The sequence below is a fragment of the Archocentrus centrarchus genome, chromosome 2 (genome assembly GCF_007364275.1).
Source record: "Archocentrus centrarchus isolate MPI-CPG fArcCen1 chromosome 2, fArcCen1, whole genome shotgun sequence".
In the NCBI taxonomy this organism is placed as follows: domain Eukaryota; kingdom Metazoa; phylum Chordata; class Actinopteri; order Cichliformes; family Cichlidae; genus Archocentrus; species Archocentrus centrarchus.
In genome coordinates, this window is record NC_044347.1 from 3,064,579 (window position 1) to 3,081,069 (window position 16,491).

Consider the following 16,491-nt stretch of genomic DNA (forward strand, 5'->3'; position numbering starts at 1 on the left):
AATTACTTCCCTTTTGGTGATGGATTGCAGTTTTAAATTAAAACCAAAAACAGAGCTAAAGTTTGCAGAAGCTTTAGCAGTGACACTTCAGGCGTCACACAGTGTGTCTTCCCTAAAATAAATCACACAAAATGTATTAATATTGCCTCTTTTTTACTGCTGAACTGCAGTTCAAAGTCCTTCATAGGTAACTTATGAACAAAGACAGGTGATGCATGTGACATGGAGCATTTTTGTGGTGGATACATGCAGTAAAATGATCATGTGCTATATGATTTGGTGGCTCTTTATGAAGCTGAATATTCTCACACAGACTCACACAGACTCACTCAGCAGTGTGTCTAAAACATGTGAACTTTTACCAAACCGGACTGTGAAGCCTGAGGAAACTGATCTGCAGCTGCTCATCATCATGGATGGCTGGCTTTGGCTCGTTTTCACTCTGGGTAAGAAAAACTGATCTGATTGCTGCTCACATTTCCACAGCTGTTAGTCACTCACTGAGCTGAGTAATGTGGACATATTCACTGCATACAGCACCATATGTTAGAATTACTACATGTTTTTTCCTCCATAACAACAATAATTGTTTAATCATTACTCAAATCTGAAGAACTCATTCAAACTTATTTTTTCTCAAGTTTGCACAAATAAAAATGAAGCTATATTAATAATTAAGTTATGCATGCAATCGAGAACTTCTTCGAGAACTGAAGAAGCCTTTCTGACGAGAGGAGAAACGGCTTCAAGAAGCAAAAACACGTCCAGTCGCACTTTTTTCAAGCTCCAGAGATTATGCACACACAATATATCAAATAACTTACAAGTTATGGAGGCAACTTTCTGTTGTTTGTTGTTGCTTTTCTCAGACTTAATATGACAATTTAGTAAAAGCTTTCTGTGAGAGAATGATGATATTGGTCATTTCACTGTTTTGGTTATTGTTCATTGTTATAATGTCACTGCTCTGAATTAATTTTTTGTAAAAAATGATATTGGAGTAGACAAAGAGGACTGTTTCTAAACTATGTGGAGTCCCAGAAAGGTGACACTGAGTGTATTTGGGGACTTTTTATGAATCACACCTACCTGCTCATAAAGTAACACACCCACCACCCATCAGTTTACAGCCAGCTGTAAACCGATGGGTGGATCCAGGACCAGTCATGCAGATTGCTCTTGTGTATTTTCCTCTTTGTCATATAACAGGCGATGCTGTTGACTCAGGCTTTAACTTGGTACCCGCTCACGCTGCATCACTATCTGTTGTTTTGCTCCAAGTCTCTGAGCTTCATTTGTTCTGTAGTTGCCACATTGCTGCTAGTGTCTTCCTGTTTGTACAGCACTTCGCTGTGTTGATCCATCCATGTATACATGTGACACCCTGCAGCTACAGAAAGGAGAGATAATGCTGACAGCGTCCAGCTGCTGGTTGTGAGCACAGCTTGATTTTTATCTCCACTAATATTAATATCAGTCGTTGATTGTCCCTGGATATCAGGGTTCAGATGTTCATGTTGACTTGAGTAGTTCTGATCTTGGCACCATCATCAGATCAACAGTTTAATATCCAGGAGCTGCAAAACTACCTGAATCAGCCTCAGCTGGCTCTGTGTTTAATGCTGATGTCACACTAAGATTACAGTGGGCAGAGTTAGCATGTTGATGCTAAACTGATGGTTGTACTGCTGCTGTGTTTCCCTGCAGCTCTTCCTTTAGCCTCCTACACAGCTGGAGCAACAACACACATCCCTGATCCTACAACTACTGCACTGCTCCCCACAGCTGACCCTGATCATACTACTACTACACAAATCACTACTACTGCAGACAGCATCAATAGTGTAACTCCAGAGGGTACAAAAACTACAACTTTAACTCCAGATGGTACTACTATAATACCCGATGGTACAACTACAACAACTTTAACTCCAGATGGTACTACTGTAACTCCAGAGGGTACAACTACAACAACTTTAACTCCAGATGGTACTACTGTAACTCCAGAGGGTACAACTACAACAACTTTAACTCCAGATGGTACTACTGTAACTCCAGAGGGTACAAAAACTACAACTTTAACTCCAGATGGTACTACTGTAACTCCAGAGGGTACAAAAACTACAACTTTAACTCCAGATGGTACTACTGTAACTCCAGATAGTACAACTACAACAACTTTAGGTCCAGATGGTACTACTGTAACTCCAGAGGGTACAACTACAACAACTTTAACTCCAGATAGTACTACTGTAACTCCAGATGGTACAACTACAACAACTTTAACTCCAGATGGTACTACTGTAACTCCAGAGGGTACAACTACAACAACTTTAACTCCAGATAGTACTACTGTAACTCCAGAGGGTACAAAAACTACAACTTTAACTCCAGATAGTACTACTGTAATTCCAGAGGGTACAACTACAACAACTTTAACTCCAGATAGTACTACTGTAACTCCAGAGGGTACAACTACAACAACTTTAACTCCAGATAGTACTACTGTAACTCCAGATAGTACAACTACATCAACTTTAACTCCAGATAGTACTACTGTAACTCCAGAGGGTACAACTACAACAACTTTAACTCCAGATAGTACTACTGTAACTCCAGAGGGTACAACTACAACAACTTTAAGTCCAGATGGTACTACTGTAACTCCAGAGGGTACAACTACAACAACTTTAAGTCCAGATAGTACTACTGTAACTCCAGAGGGTACAAAAACTACAACTTTAACTCCAGATGGTACTACTGTAACTCCAGATGGTACAACTACAACAACTTTAAGTCCAGATGTTACTACTGTAACTCCAGATGGTACAACTACAACAACTTTAACTCCAGATGGTACTACTGTAACTCCAGAGGGTACAACTACAACAACTTTAACTCCAGATAGTACTACTGTAACTCCAGAGGGTACAACTACATCAACTTTAACTCCATATAGTACTACTGTAACTCCAGAGGGTACAACTAATGGTACTACTGTAACTCCAGAGGGTACAACTACAACAACTTTAACTCCAGATAGTACTACTGTAACTCCAGAGGGTACAACTAATGGTACTACTGTAACTCCAGAGGGTACAACTACAACAACTTTAACTCCAGATAGTACTACTGTAACTCCAGAGGGTACAACTAATGGTACTACTGTAACTCCAGAGGGTACAACTACAACAACTTTAACTCCAGATAGTACTACTGTAACTCCAGAGGGTACAACTAATGGTACTACTGTAACTCCAGAGGGTACAACTACAACAACTTTAACTCCAGATAGTACTACTGTAACTCCAGAGGGTACAACTAATGGTACTACTGTAACTCCAGAGGGTACAACTACAACAACTTTAACTCCAGATGGTACTACAACATCTCAAACTACGGTTACCTTTCCTACCACCACTGCCCTCAAATGTTATAACGGTGGGAAAATTGTGAATGGCGTCTGCATCTGTCCTGATGCCTGGACTGGACACACCTGCGCAATAGGTAAGAGGAAAATAACCAAAGACAAGTTACACATTTTTACCTAAAATATCCACTTTTGTCGAGATTTTAATTCTAATAAACTCGTCCATCTTGGGCTTTGGGCTCCATTTTCTGGTCAGATTAGCAGCAAGCTAACACTTTGGTGTCTGGGGTGTGATAAAGAGGGGTTGTTAGCACTGAGTTCTTTTATTGTGTGCTATTGAGATTTGTATATTAATAAAATTCCTCACAATGTATCAAAATGTATTCAGTTTGCCCAAAGTTTATGGCTATTACTGAGCTAGTGTAGGGCGTTTACCTTACAATATAAAGCACCTTGAGGTGAAATCACTCTTTTGTTCTCCAAATGGACTGTTCAGCATGGCTCAAATTTGATTGGTCAATGGCAGACTACTAAAAAAACACGGAATATGAATGAATCAGGAAGTATACACTTTTCCAAGTCAGATTCCACTCTCATAAACACAGCTTATATATTAATAAATTTGTCTTCTTAGTAAATTTCTGTGAAGCCCAAAGGTTAGAAGGATTCTCGTTCCCCCCTACACCCATTGGCTGGTTTGCATATTCTAAGGAGAAATGTGAAGCAGGAACAAGTGGCAGTAAGTCATCTCCATCATCTCCTCAGTCCAGCATCACTCCATCAGGTGCAGTCCACTCCAGTGCAGTGACGTTTCTCTTTCTGTCACCATTCCCACTCAGCTGGGAAACCTCAGGCTTCAACCAGGTGTTTGCTCATGAAAAAATCACCACGTTTCAACCCTCCCAAGACCTTCGAGTGTGACCTGACGCTCAGTGACATACAAAATGTGAGAACCATTTTTTGTCTTATGCAGACTGATGGATTGTAGTCTCATAAAGCTGCAGTTTGATAGCTGAGCATTTTTTTGTAATTGTGTGTAAAGGAAGCTCTAAGGGCCCATCGAGACATGGATTATAGATTCAGTATAGAAACACACAATTAAAGGACAAAATGCATTCAGTTCACTAGTGCCAATCTAGAGACGGTGGCGACCAGCGCTCAGATTCTGACCTCCAACCCAGAAGAGCTGACGGCCGAAAACGTCACAGCAGCCACTCAGATCGCCAACACACTGCTGCTGTCTGCAAACGCCACAGAGGTGCACACACTCAACACAACTGTCATCATTACACACACACACACACGCACGCACGCACACGCACGCACAGACACACACACACACACACACACACACACACACACACACACACACACACACACACACACACCCACACACACACACACACACACACACACACACACACACACACACAGTCCCACTACATACTTTAAGTATTTATCTTACTGTTGTACTGCTGCAGCATCAGCAGCTGCTGACTGTAGTGTCCTGGCTCATGTTTGTGTTGCAGAGCATCACTGTGGCAGCAGTTGCAACAATCAGTCAGCTGCTGAACGCCACCGTGCCAGAGGACACAAAGGAAAACAACGCCGCTCTGGGGTAAACAAACAAACAGCTGCTACATCAAACAATGCTAACAATAAAATCTGTTTGTTAACAGGGTTCCCAGACTCCTTGAGCAATACAGCCTGTTTTGTGTTACTCTGCATGCTTTTTGTTTGTTCATCCAGGCTGACGCTGACCCTGGACCAGCTCTCTGTGAATCTCAGTCTCCATGCATCTCAATCTCAGGTGGTGCAGCCGAACCTGGTGGTGCAGTCAGCACAGGTCCCTGCTGCAGACACTCAGGGAGTCCAGTTCACTTCTCTCAGAGGTCAGCGAGGAGCTGTGTGTCAAACAGTAATCAGCACTGTTAGCATTACTGCCTCATAGCAAGAAGGTTCTGGGTTCAAATCCCAGCATGGGCTTTATGTGTGGAGCTTGAATGTTTTCTCTGTGTTTACATCGAGTATTTCCAGGTGCTGCACCCCCCCCCCCCCCCCCCCCCCCCAGGTCAGAGACATTCATTTGGGTTTAACTGCTGATTTTGAATTGGTCATGGATGTGAATACAATTCAGTGCATAGAATAAAATCCTGTGTGAATCTATGGTCAAATGAAAAAATAAATAAAATGAAAGTGAGTTTATTACATGCACACCTGTTTCTAACAAAATAATAAGATAAATAGATTGGAATTAATAAATAAATAAATTGGAATACATTTATTCTTGAAGGTGAGTCATAAGATAATAAAGGCACCTGAGCTGCCATTTCATCTGTGATGTGGTCACTAACAGCTCGGTTGTTTTGCTGCTGCAGGAACATCTGGCAATTTTGTGGCTAACAGAATTCAGCTGAACACAAACGCAACACAGATTGAAGTGGAAAATGGTTTCATAGCTGACGCCCTCATTTATCTACGATTCCCACCAGGTGAGGTTTTCCAATTCAATTCAATTCAACAACAGTCGCCTCAAAGCACTTTATATTGTAAAGTCCCTACAATAATACAGAGAAAACCCTACAATCAGATGACCTGTGATCAAGCACTTGGTGACAGTGGGAAGGAAAAACTCCCTTTAACAGGAAGAAACCTCCAGCAGAACCAGGCTCAGGGAGGGGGGGTCATCTGCTGAGGGGGGGGAGAGACAGAGATTAATAACAATTAATGATTAAATATAAAGTTGTGTTTAAACACACTAAGAGTAAAAAGAGGTGAATGAAAAGAAACAGTGCATTATGGGAACCCCCCAGCAGCCTAGACCTATAGCAGCATAACTAAGGGAGGGTTCAGGGTCACCTGATCCAGCCCTAACTATAAGCTTGATCATAAAGGAAAGTTTTAAGCCTAATCTTAAAAATAGAGAGGGTGTCTGTCTCCTGAATCCAAGCTGGAAGCTGGTTCCACAGAAGAGGGGCCTGAAAGCTGAAGGCTCTGCCTCCCATTCTACTCTTAAGTATCCTAGGAACCACAAGTAAGCCAGCAGTCTGAGAGAGAAGTGCTCTGTTGGGGTGATATGGTACTATGAGGTCTTTGAGATAAGATGGTGCCTGATTATTCAAGACCTTGTATGTGAGGAGAAGGATTTTAAATTCTATTCTAGATTTAACAGGGAGCCAATGAAGAGAAGCCAATATGGGAGAAATATGCTCTCTCTTTCTAGTCCCTGTCAGTACTCTAGCTGCAGCATTTTGGATCAGCTGAAGGCTTTTCAGGGAGCTTTTAGGACAGCCTGATAATAATGAATTACAATAGTCCAGCCTAGAAGTAATAAATGCATGAATTAGCTTTTCACCATCACTCTGAGAAAGCATGTTTCTAATTTTAGAAATATTGCACAAATGCAAAAAAGCGGTCCTACATATTCGTGCCACAAACTGGGTTGCTGGGCGGGAACAGCAGGACATGTTAAGGTGCTGAAGGTGTCAGTAAGCAGTGTTTAAGAGAGCCGTTACCTGAAGCTTTTCATTTCACTCGTTTTTTTCTCTCATGCCAGGTGAAGCTGTCAGAGGCGGTCAGACAGACTCAAATGTCTCTTTGGGTTTTGTTCTCTATCAGAATGACCGTTTCTTCCATTCAAAACTCTACACAAGGCGACGGGCCAACATCAGGGTCCTGTCAGCCAGTGTCAAAGGGCAGGAAGGTCGCGTGGTACCAGCACATGTGGAGATGCTGTTCAGTCCCAGAGTAAGAAATCCAACATCTCTATGATATTTAAAGTTAATAAAGGTTTAATAACATTTATTCACTACTAGGTTTTGGATTAGAGACTTCCTGGATACATCAAGAAAACGACCTCACTTTGAATCCAAACCTGTGTTTCTAAACCAAATTACTTCCTTATACATGAAATGCTCCTGTGCTTTCACTTCAAGCAGTATCATTGTCTCACATTTTAAACAAATGCACTGATGATGGATGTATGCACAAAAGATTTAAATCATTTTAAGAAAGCTGAAGCTAAATTCAGAAATTTCAGATACGTGTTTTTAATATCTCAGAGCAGACCCCAGGTCAGCATTTAAAAACTTCTCAGCTTTTATGTTTCCATTATAGAGTCCACTGGATCCCTGAATCAGTGATTGTTAATGAACGTTAATGATAAGATGATAATGACAGAAAGAAGCATCACTCAGAACATAAATACGTGTTTGTTGTTCAGATCAGACTGAGTCATGATAAAAACTGTCAGATGACCTGCAGGTCTCACCTCATTTTGTATCATGGTTTTAATTAATGTTTGATTTTTTATCTGCACTTTCAGCACACAGAGTGTTTATGGTTATTTTATGGCACAAATGAATGTAATCAAACTGCAGTAGCAGCTGTGACGTGCTGTTACAGCTGGTGTGAAATCATAAAATATCTTTATATCATATATATAAACATAAAAAAGTATTTAAAAAGATATTTTCTAGCCACATTAGGATAGATGCCACTGATCTCAAAATACAAAAACTCACCCCGAGGCTCTGAGACAGGGAGGACTAGTGAGTGTCAGAGCCACAATCCAGGATCACACAGGGAGCATCCGTGAAGCCATCAGGAAGATGGCTCCTCCAGATTAGCTGCTCATCATGTATCAGGCAGCTGAAAACAGATGGTGATGAGACACAGGAGGAGGAACTATCATAGATGGCTGACATCAAGAAGTCCTGCAAGTGGCTGGAAAAAGCCGTGTTAACGGATGACACTGGGATAGTGTACAGGAACATGTGTGCTGCATGGGCACTAGAAATCCCCAAATCCTGATGGGAGACACCACTGAAGGTGGCTGAGAAGAACAGGGCTATGGTCCTGTGGGACTTCCAGTTCCAAACAGACAACCAACCAGACATTATGGTGGCTGACAACGAGCAGAAGAAACAGTTGTCATAGACGAGGCAATCCCAGCAGACAGCAGCATCACACAGAAGGAGCGCGAGGAAAGAGAGAAGCAGCAGGGGCTGAAGGAACAGTGTGGACTGTGGAACATCAGAGGTCTCCGTACAGTCCTAGGAACAACTGCGATACTGCACAGAACCCTCATATTCCCAAACCTCTGGATCTAACCGCCAGGATCTTGAAGAAGCTACACATACCACAGCTCCTAGGGAGTTCAAAGGACTCAATGAAAGGAAAAGATTTAAATATTCCCAGATCCTTTACCTTTGTCATCGAGAAAATCATTTAATTAATTAAATGAATAAAGAGAAAGGAGCCATATTCTACTGTGAGTCAAGTCAAGTCAAGTCAAGTTTATTTATAAAGCACATTTAAAACAACGACGTTGACCAAAGTGCTGTACAAGATCTGTAACCCCAAGGACTATACTAAATAAAAATAAAAATATATAAATAAATAAATAAAATAATAAAATAAAAATAAATAAATAAAAACAGTAAGAACAATAAATAACATAAGAAAATTAAAAATTAAAACGTTTAAAACAAGTACCATAAAATACCATAAAACAATCATCTAAAAGGAGGTAGCACTGCAGCCAAATGCCAAGGAAAAGAAATGTGTTTTTAATAGAGATTTAAATGTGTGTATCGTCTGAGCTGTGCGGATATGGAGAGGTAGATCGTTCCATAGCTTTGGTGCTGCTGCTGCAAAAGCTCGATCACCTCTCTGTTTTAGTCTAGTTTTAGGCCTCTGTAAGAGCAGCTGGTTCGATGACCTCAGAGCTCTTACAGGGGTGTGACAGTGAAGCAGCTCAGACAGATACAAAGGTGCCAGTCCGTTTAAGGCTTTAAAAGTAAGCAATAAAATCTTAAAATCGATTCTAAAACGGACAGGGAGCCAGTGAAGGGATGACAGGACTGGGGTAATGTGTTCATGCTTTTTTAAACCGGTTAAAAGACGAGCTGCCGCATTCTGGACTACCTGCAGGCGGCGCACAGATGATTGATCTATGCCAAAGTACAGAGAATTACAGTAGTCCAGGCGGGAAGTAATAAAAGCATGAATAACTTTTTCCAGGTCCTGCTGTGGGAGATAAGGTTTTACCTTGGCAATGACTCTGAGTTGGTAAAAACTGATTTTGGTAACAGCACTTACTTGCTTCTCCATTTTAAAACTACTATCTAAAATGACACCCAGATTTTTCACAGCATCACGACAGTGAGGAGCCAAATGACTCAGAGTGCCAGAGGAGTAGCTTGAGGGGTCAAATTTACCAAAGCATATGACCTCGGTTTTGCTTTCATTAAGATTTAGGAAATTGTTTCTCATCCAGGACTTGATGTCACTTAGACAGTTCAGCAGGGGTTCCCATGGATCTCTGCTGTTCAGTTTGATGGGCATATACACCTGGATGTCGTCAGCAAAACAGTGGAAACAAATATTATGTTTCCTAAAAATCGACCCTAGAGGCAACATATACAATGAGAAAAGAATTGGGCCCAGAATGGCCCCCTGAGGCACTCCACAAGAAAGCTTTGCTGTGGTAGAAAAACAGTTTCCTAGATGGACAGAGAAACTTCTATCAGTAAGATAAGATCTGAACCAAGTCAGAACCGTGCCTTTAATGCCAATTTCATGTTCTAGGCGGGATAGAAGGATCTCGTGGTCCACAGTGTCAAAGGCAGCTGACAGATCTAGAAGTACTAAAACTGCAGGACTACCAGAGTCCACAGTTAAAAGCAGATCGTTAAAAACTCTTAAAAGAGCCGTCTCTGTGCTGTGACGCAATCTAAAACCTGACTGAAACTTTTCCCACATTCCATGTCCACTTAAAAATGCTTGAAGTTGCTTAAAAACAACTTTTTCAAGAACCTTGGATAAAAATGGTAATTTAGAAATTGGTCTGTAATTTGAAAGAACATCAGGGTCAAGGTTCTTCTTCTTGATTAGAGGCTGTACAACTGCATGTTTAAAGGCAGCTGGAACACAACCAGATGCAAGCGCACTGTTAATCAGAGCGAGGATAGTTGGTCCCACTGAATCAAAAGCCTCTTTAAAAAGGCGAGACGGAACACAGTCTGTGGGAGAGTTTACAGGTCTCATATTGTGAATCACCTCCTTTAGTGTGGAGAGTGTGACAGGCTCAAACTGCTCAAAGACAGCTCTGCTGGGAGGAGGTGCAGATGAGTCTGTTTCAGCCTGAGGTGATGAAGGCCTGAGGGCAGAAATTTTTTCCACAAAAAATTTCTTAAAGTTTTCGCACAGTGCAGGACAGACCTTTGCTTGGTTTACATTACAGCGAGGATCAGCGAGTGAATTAAAAACACTAAAAAGAAAATGAGGCCTGTGACTGTTACTTGAAACAATGTTAGAGAAATAAGCAGACTTTGCATATTTTACTGCTTTCTGGTATTTCAATAAACAGTTACGCAGGATCTCTAAGGAGACATGGAGCTTATCCTTCTTCCACCTTCTCTCAGCGCGTCTGCACTCACGTCTGAGAGCGCGGGTTGTCTCATCCAGCCAGGGCTGGGAGGAAGGTTTGGTGCGTTTGGTTGTAAAAGGGGCAATACAGTCCAGTACAGCAGTGCAAGCAGATATAAAAGAGTTAGTGAAGTCCTCAGTATTCAGGCTCAAGCAAAAATCCAAATTGCTTAAGTCAGAGTTTTTAAAAGCAGCTGCAAAACCAGCAGCGCATGAAGAGTTAACCAAGCGCACACGACGTGTAGAGGATACTCTATTTATCCCAGAGCTGGGGAGCGCTGCTGTAAATAAAACAGGAAAATGGTCCGATATACCACAGTCACGTATCCCTGTGATGCAGACTCTAAGTCCATAAGACAACACCAGATCCAGTGTGTGACCTTTTTCATGAGTGGGACCACACACGAGTTGTGTTAAGTTAAAAGAGTCAATAAGCGAGGCAAATTCTTTAACCAGTGGACCACTCTCACAACACACATGAATATTAAAGTCGCCAACAATTAAAATACGGTCATATTTTAGTATGAGACCCGTCAGCAAGTCAGCAAAGTCACCGATGAAGTCCTTCGTGCACTTCGGTGGTCGGTAAATCACCGCGCAGAGCACCGAGGGGGAAGAGTTTATCTCCAACAGCTGCAGTTCAAAGCTGGCGTACAGGTCTGCCGAGACCTGACGACAGTGAAAACTGCATTTAAATATTGAAGCAAGTCCTCCACCTTTTCCAGAGATCCGCGGGGAGCTGAAGAAAGAACAGCCGGGAGGTAAAAGTTCGGAAAAAGGTGCAGACTCACCAGCATGAAGCCACGTCTCAGTCACAAACATAAAATCCAACTGCTGTGCGATGAAAAAGGTTTCGGAGGTTTCGGAGGGCAGTTCAGGTTCAGACAAAGTTAGAAAGGCACGGTTTAAGATGGTTTGGACACGTGCAGAGCCGGGACTGGACAAAGGATGCTGAAGATGGAGCTGCCAGGCAGGAGGAAAAAAAGACCACAGAGCAGATTGATGGATGAGGTGAAGGAGGGCCTGCAGAGGGCTGGTGTGACAGAAGAGGATGCTGGGATAGGGGGAGATGGAGGCAGATGGTCTGCTGTAAAGAGGCAGCAGCTGAAAAGAGATTTGAAGACTTTGTGTGGTTAATAATTCTTTGTATGGGAGTATTTCTGAACCTTCTTACAAAAATAAACTAAATACATTTAATTCAGTTTTATTTATACAGCATGAAAACACAACAACAGTCACCTCAAGGTGTGAAATCACACCACAGAACACAAGATTCAAACTTTACTCTGTTGCAGTGAGATTCTCAAAGAACTGCACGTTTACTCTGAGCTCTAAAAATATAAAAACACATCATCTGAATTTTTTATATTTAAAAGTAAATCATCTTTGTGGATTTCTGAGTAAACTTTGGTGCTTGTGTCTCAGCTGATGGACGGGACGTCTCTGTACGACTTCTCCTGCGTTTTCTGGAACTACAGTCTGAAGGACTGGAGCACTGCCGGCTGCTCTAAAGGAAACACTTCAGATGGACTCATGAGGTGTTTCTGTAACCACACCACCAACTTCGCTGCTCTCTGGGTGAGTCTCACATCTCTGCAGGCTCAGCAGAGGCTGCAGCTCACTGAGCCTGAACGGTTGGTCGTGTGCGAGCCCTGAAATGTAAACGTGACTCTGATTGATTCAGTCGTACAGAGAGAACTACGAGTACGCAGAAGCTCTGGGTGTGATCTCCATCGTGGGCCTGTCTGCTTCTATGCTGGCGTTGGCTGTAACAATCATTCATCATGTTAGAGAAAAGTAAGATCACTTCACAGATCAGACCCTAAATTATTATTTTTTATATATAAATTTAATTTAATTGAGTTGTTACATTAAAAAATTCTGCTTCACAGATTGAAGCTTTTTTGGCTGCAACAAATATTTATTTTCCATTCCAGACTAAAGTGCTGATTCTTTTATTATATTTGACCCATAAAAGTCAAAGCTGGTGTCTGGAGTCCAACAGCAACATTTCAAATTAAGGAGGAATTTTTGTAGTTTGAGCTACAAAAAACTCATACTTGAGAAAAAAAAAAGGAAATATGTTTTAATATTTTGGGTATTTTTGGGTCTGTCAACTCTTTACTGAAAGATTTGCTGTTTTATTTCATATTTTAAAGCTTTTCACTCAGAAATACTCAAACTTTAAAAATATTAAAACTTCTTTGTAACTTTTTTCCATAAATATATCAAAAATAAAAACAGCTCAAAGCATTTCCCTTTTTTTGTCTGCAGCTTTCACAGGAAGTCTCGTGAGCTGCAGACCAACCTGAACTCGAAGCTGGCGCTGCTGTGCATCTACTTCAGCCTGCTGGCCTTCATCATCACCTTCCTCTCTGGAGTCCAGAACTCAAGCAGACAGAACGACGCTGAGCTGCAGGTTCGCGATCAGACCAACGACCTCCTGGACTCCGATGAACGCAGAGAACCGGACCGCGGCTCATGCACGGCCGTGGCCGCGCTGCTGCACTTCCTCCTGATGGCCACCTTCATGTGGAACAGCGTGTACGCCACCCAGCTGGTGCTGCTGGTCCGATCCCTGCGCCGCAGTCTGCCAGCACACTGGACTCCACTGAGCCTGGCTCTGGGCTTTGGTATGAGAGCCACAGTCAGCCCAACCTGCTAAAACCTGTGAAAGATTTCATGAAAAAATGAAACTAATTTCTATAATTAAAACATTTAAAACTTAAAAAAACTGTAAATATGAATCAAAGTAAAAAGATCAGATATTTCTATTTAAAAAATGAAAACAATTTCTATATTATTATTTAGAAAAAAGGCTTAAAAACCTCGTGGTTTGGTAATGAATGCAAAATTTAAACTGAAAATTCTAAATTTAATTTTAAATAAAAAATAATATTTCAAGAAATACAGGAAACTCCATCATTTGATAGCAAAGACAAATTAATTTGTGAAAGGTCGTGACCTTCCAAACTAAAGAAGAAGAATCAGGAGGAATGAAGAGATACAGTACTGTGCAAAAGTCTTGAGCTTCCTGTCTCTTCTTTATATTTTGGTAAAATGGGAAACTTGTGCATCAATTTATAGAAAAGTGCAAATATTCATAGAAATACAGCATATAAGCTTCAATGCCAGCATTTAAGATTTTCAAGCTTTCTAATAGCATTAAATATGACTGCACATTTCTGCAGTCATAATACAAAATATAATCATTTAAAATAAAACCTGAACATTGACACCAGTGAATCTGCCCGGATACTAACTGAGACCAAAGTGAATTTAAAAACAAAGTTAATTCCTATTTCAACTGTTATAGAGAAATGATTTAAAGTTGTAATAACTTTATAAAAACACATTATATGAGAATAAAAGTTCACTCTAAAATGTTTAATCAGATTTTCTGCTGCTCGTGTCCTGTTAGGAGTGCCGGCCTGTCTCGTGGCCGTCACACTGGGGGTGAGCTACAGGGTGGACCATCCTCTGGGATACAGACAGGAGGAATTGTGGGTAATCACTGCTGTGATGATATCTATTTATTATCTGTTCTGATCGCCTTTTCATTTCTGTGAACTTTGCCGTGACCACAATCTAATCCCACAGATGGATTAATAGCAGAGTTCGTCATGGCGGGGCGACACACACACACACACACACACACACACACACACACACACACACACACACACACACACACACACACACCTTTCTTTGTTGTGTTTTTGTGTACAGCTCCACAGCTTCAGTGATGTTCTTTATCTTTGGAAATTTGCTCTGTTTTCCTCTCGCTGCAGCTGCTGGCTCGCAGCGCTGGATAAGAACAAACGGTTCAGCTTTGGGAAGCCCATGTTTTGGGGTTTCCTCCTTCCGGTCGGCCTGATCCTGACCTACAGCATCATCCTGCTGGTTCTCATCTCCATGACAACATGTAAAGCTGATCCCAAACTGACCAGGTAACATCGTCCTGTCACTGCTGATGAAACACAAATCTGTTATGAAACACAGTGTCAGAAATAATTTCTGCCACGCTTCCTGTTTGGGTTTTAATATTTTCTGCTGTCGCTGCAGCAACAAAGACTCGTCTTTGAGGAAGAAGTTCCTCATCAGTCTTTCTCTGGCGGTGCTGCTCGGTCTGTCCTGGACTCTGGGGTATCTGGTCCTCCTCAGCTCAGGAAAAACACACCTGGTCTTCAGCATCCTGTTCTGCCTCTGTACAACCACACAGGTACGACTCCCACACCTCATTTCTTTTTAAAGCTTTCCAAAATATCTCAGACTTCAGATTCACTTTTGTCTTGTCTTGTTTTAATACTTCTGTACAAGCAAAAAAAAACCTAAAATAAAAAACAAAATCATAAAACTTTGCGTTTGTGGTTCAACCAATGATTTTAAGTTTGTCATGTTCCCACAGCGACAGTCACTAATGGCTTTCAATTAAAATTTAACCTTTTTTTTAAGCTGTTGTCTGGTAAAAATCTTCAATTAAAAGAAAAATTAAGAATAATGTGATGTAACAAAAACTGAGTTTGATCAAATCTTCCTTTAACTGTTCAGATCAGGAAGCAGAATTCAGAGCGAGACCTTCACCTTCCTGTTGTGTCTTTTAGGGTTTGCAGATTTTCATCCTGTTCACAGCCCGAACGCGAGCCTTCAGAGTCGTCCTGTCCCGATCCGTGCAGTACCCTTCCACAGTCAGCATCCCGCTCAGCAGCACAAAGTACCACGTGAGGAAGAACTGGGATACAAACCAGTCGGAGACCTACAGAGACCTGAGTGATGGGGACACAATCACCAGCAACACCCTGTGGCACCTGAGGGAGGAAAACTGTTCATGTTGATGTGGATTAAACACATTCATTAGAATCAAAATTCATGTTTTTCAGTCTAAACTAACAGAGATGAACATCCACAATAAACTTCTCTCAGAAACCTCAGAAAACAGAGTCAGACGGTGCCTGAGAGCCGGCTGCTGCTTTTCATTTCAAAATGTGTCTAAACAAACGCAGACAAAAACAATGCATGAACTGCATGAACTGCAGTTGCACTTTTATTGTTAGAGTTCATTTTTGTGCTGTTATCTAACCCTCCACCAATCAGCTCTTATTTCAGGATTTATCATTAAGCTGCTGTGCTGGTGTCCAAGCAGCTCTCTGTACTGGTCTGACACGATTACTGATGGTGAACACGTCCTTTTAAGAACTGCTGACCCAGCTGGACAGAGCAGTGATCAAAGTCGCCTCCAGGTGGCGACAGTCAGTCTGGTCTGACTTCAGAGTTTGGCAGATCCAATCATTTCAGCGCTGTGTAATCAAGTTTTATTTAATCAAGTAATATTGAATCCTTGGAAATGCCTGAAATCCTTTTTTAATGTTACTTTAATTACACTTTTTTCCTTTAATGATTTGCAGTTATTTGTATTTTATGATCTGGATCATAACTAAAATGTTCAGTGATCACTAATTTCAGAACAAAGATATTTGCTGACATGTATCCTGTAAAAGCATAAAGCATTATGAACACTTTAAAAGGAGTCACTGCATCACTTCTGCTTTTATTTTGTATTTTTGGTTCAGCAGGATTTGACTTCAGTCTTATTTTCATGTCAGTAACAAATGTAACAGTTGTGGTTCGATGTAAAATGTTCAGTTTAGATTTGTTTGTTAGATGATTCAGGTTTGTGACAGAAAACTACT

General features: G+C 41.3%; 1 protein-coding gene across 1 annotated transcript; it reads left to right on the forward strand.

The window, feature by feature from the left end:
* Nucleotides 1–412: 412 nt before the first annotated feature.
* On the forward strand, nucleotides 413–15,636 carry LOC115798213 (adhesion G-protein coupled receptor G7-like). The gene is made up of 19 exons (XM_030754973.1): nucleotides 413–446; nucleotides 1,708–1,857; nucleotides 1,959–2,150; nucleotides 2,548–2,673; nucleotides 3,376–3,507; nucleotides 4,005–4,109; nucleotides 4,210–4,316; nucleotides 4,491–4,628; nucleotides 4,900–4,988; nucleotides 5,120–5,262; nucleotides 5,749–5,862; nucleotides 6,927–7,117; nucleotides 12,227–12,379; nucleotides 12,486–12,598; nucleotides 13,076–13,434; nucleotides 14,223–14,304; nucleotides 14,593–14,751; nucleotides 14,867–15,023; nucleotides 15,406–15,636. The coding sequence occupies exons 1-19, from the start codon at nucleotides 413–415 to the stop codon at nucleotides 15,634–15,636; spliced, it is 2,775 nt and encodes a 924-aa protein (XP_030610833.1).
* The last annotated feature ends 855 nt before the right edge of the window (nucleotides 15,637–16,491 follow it).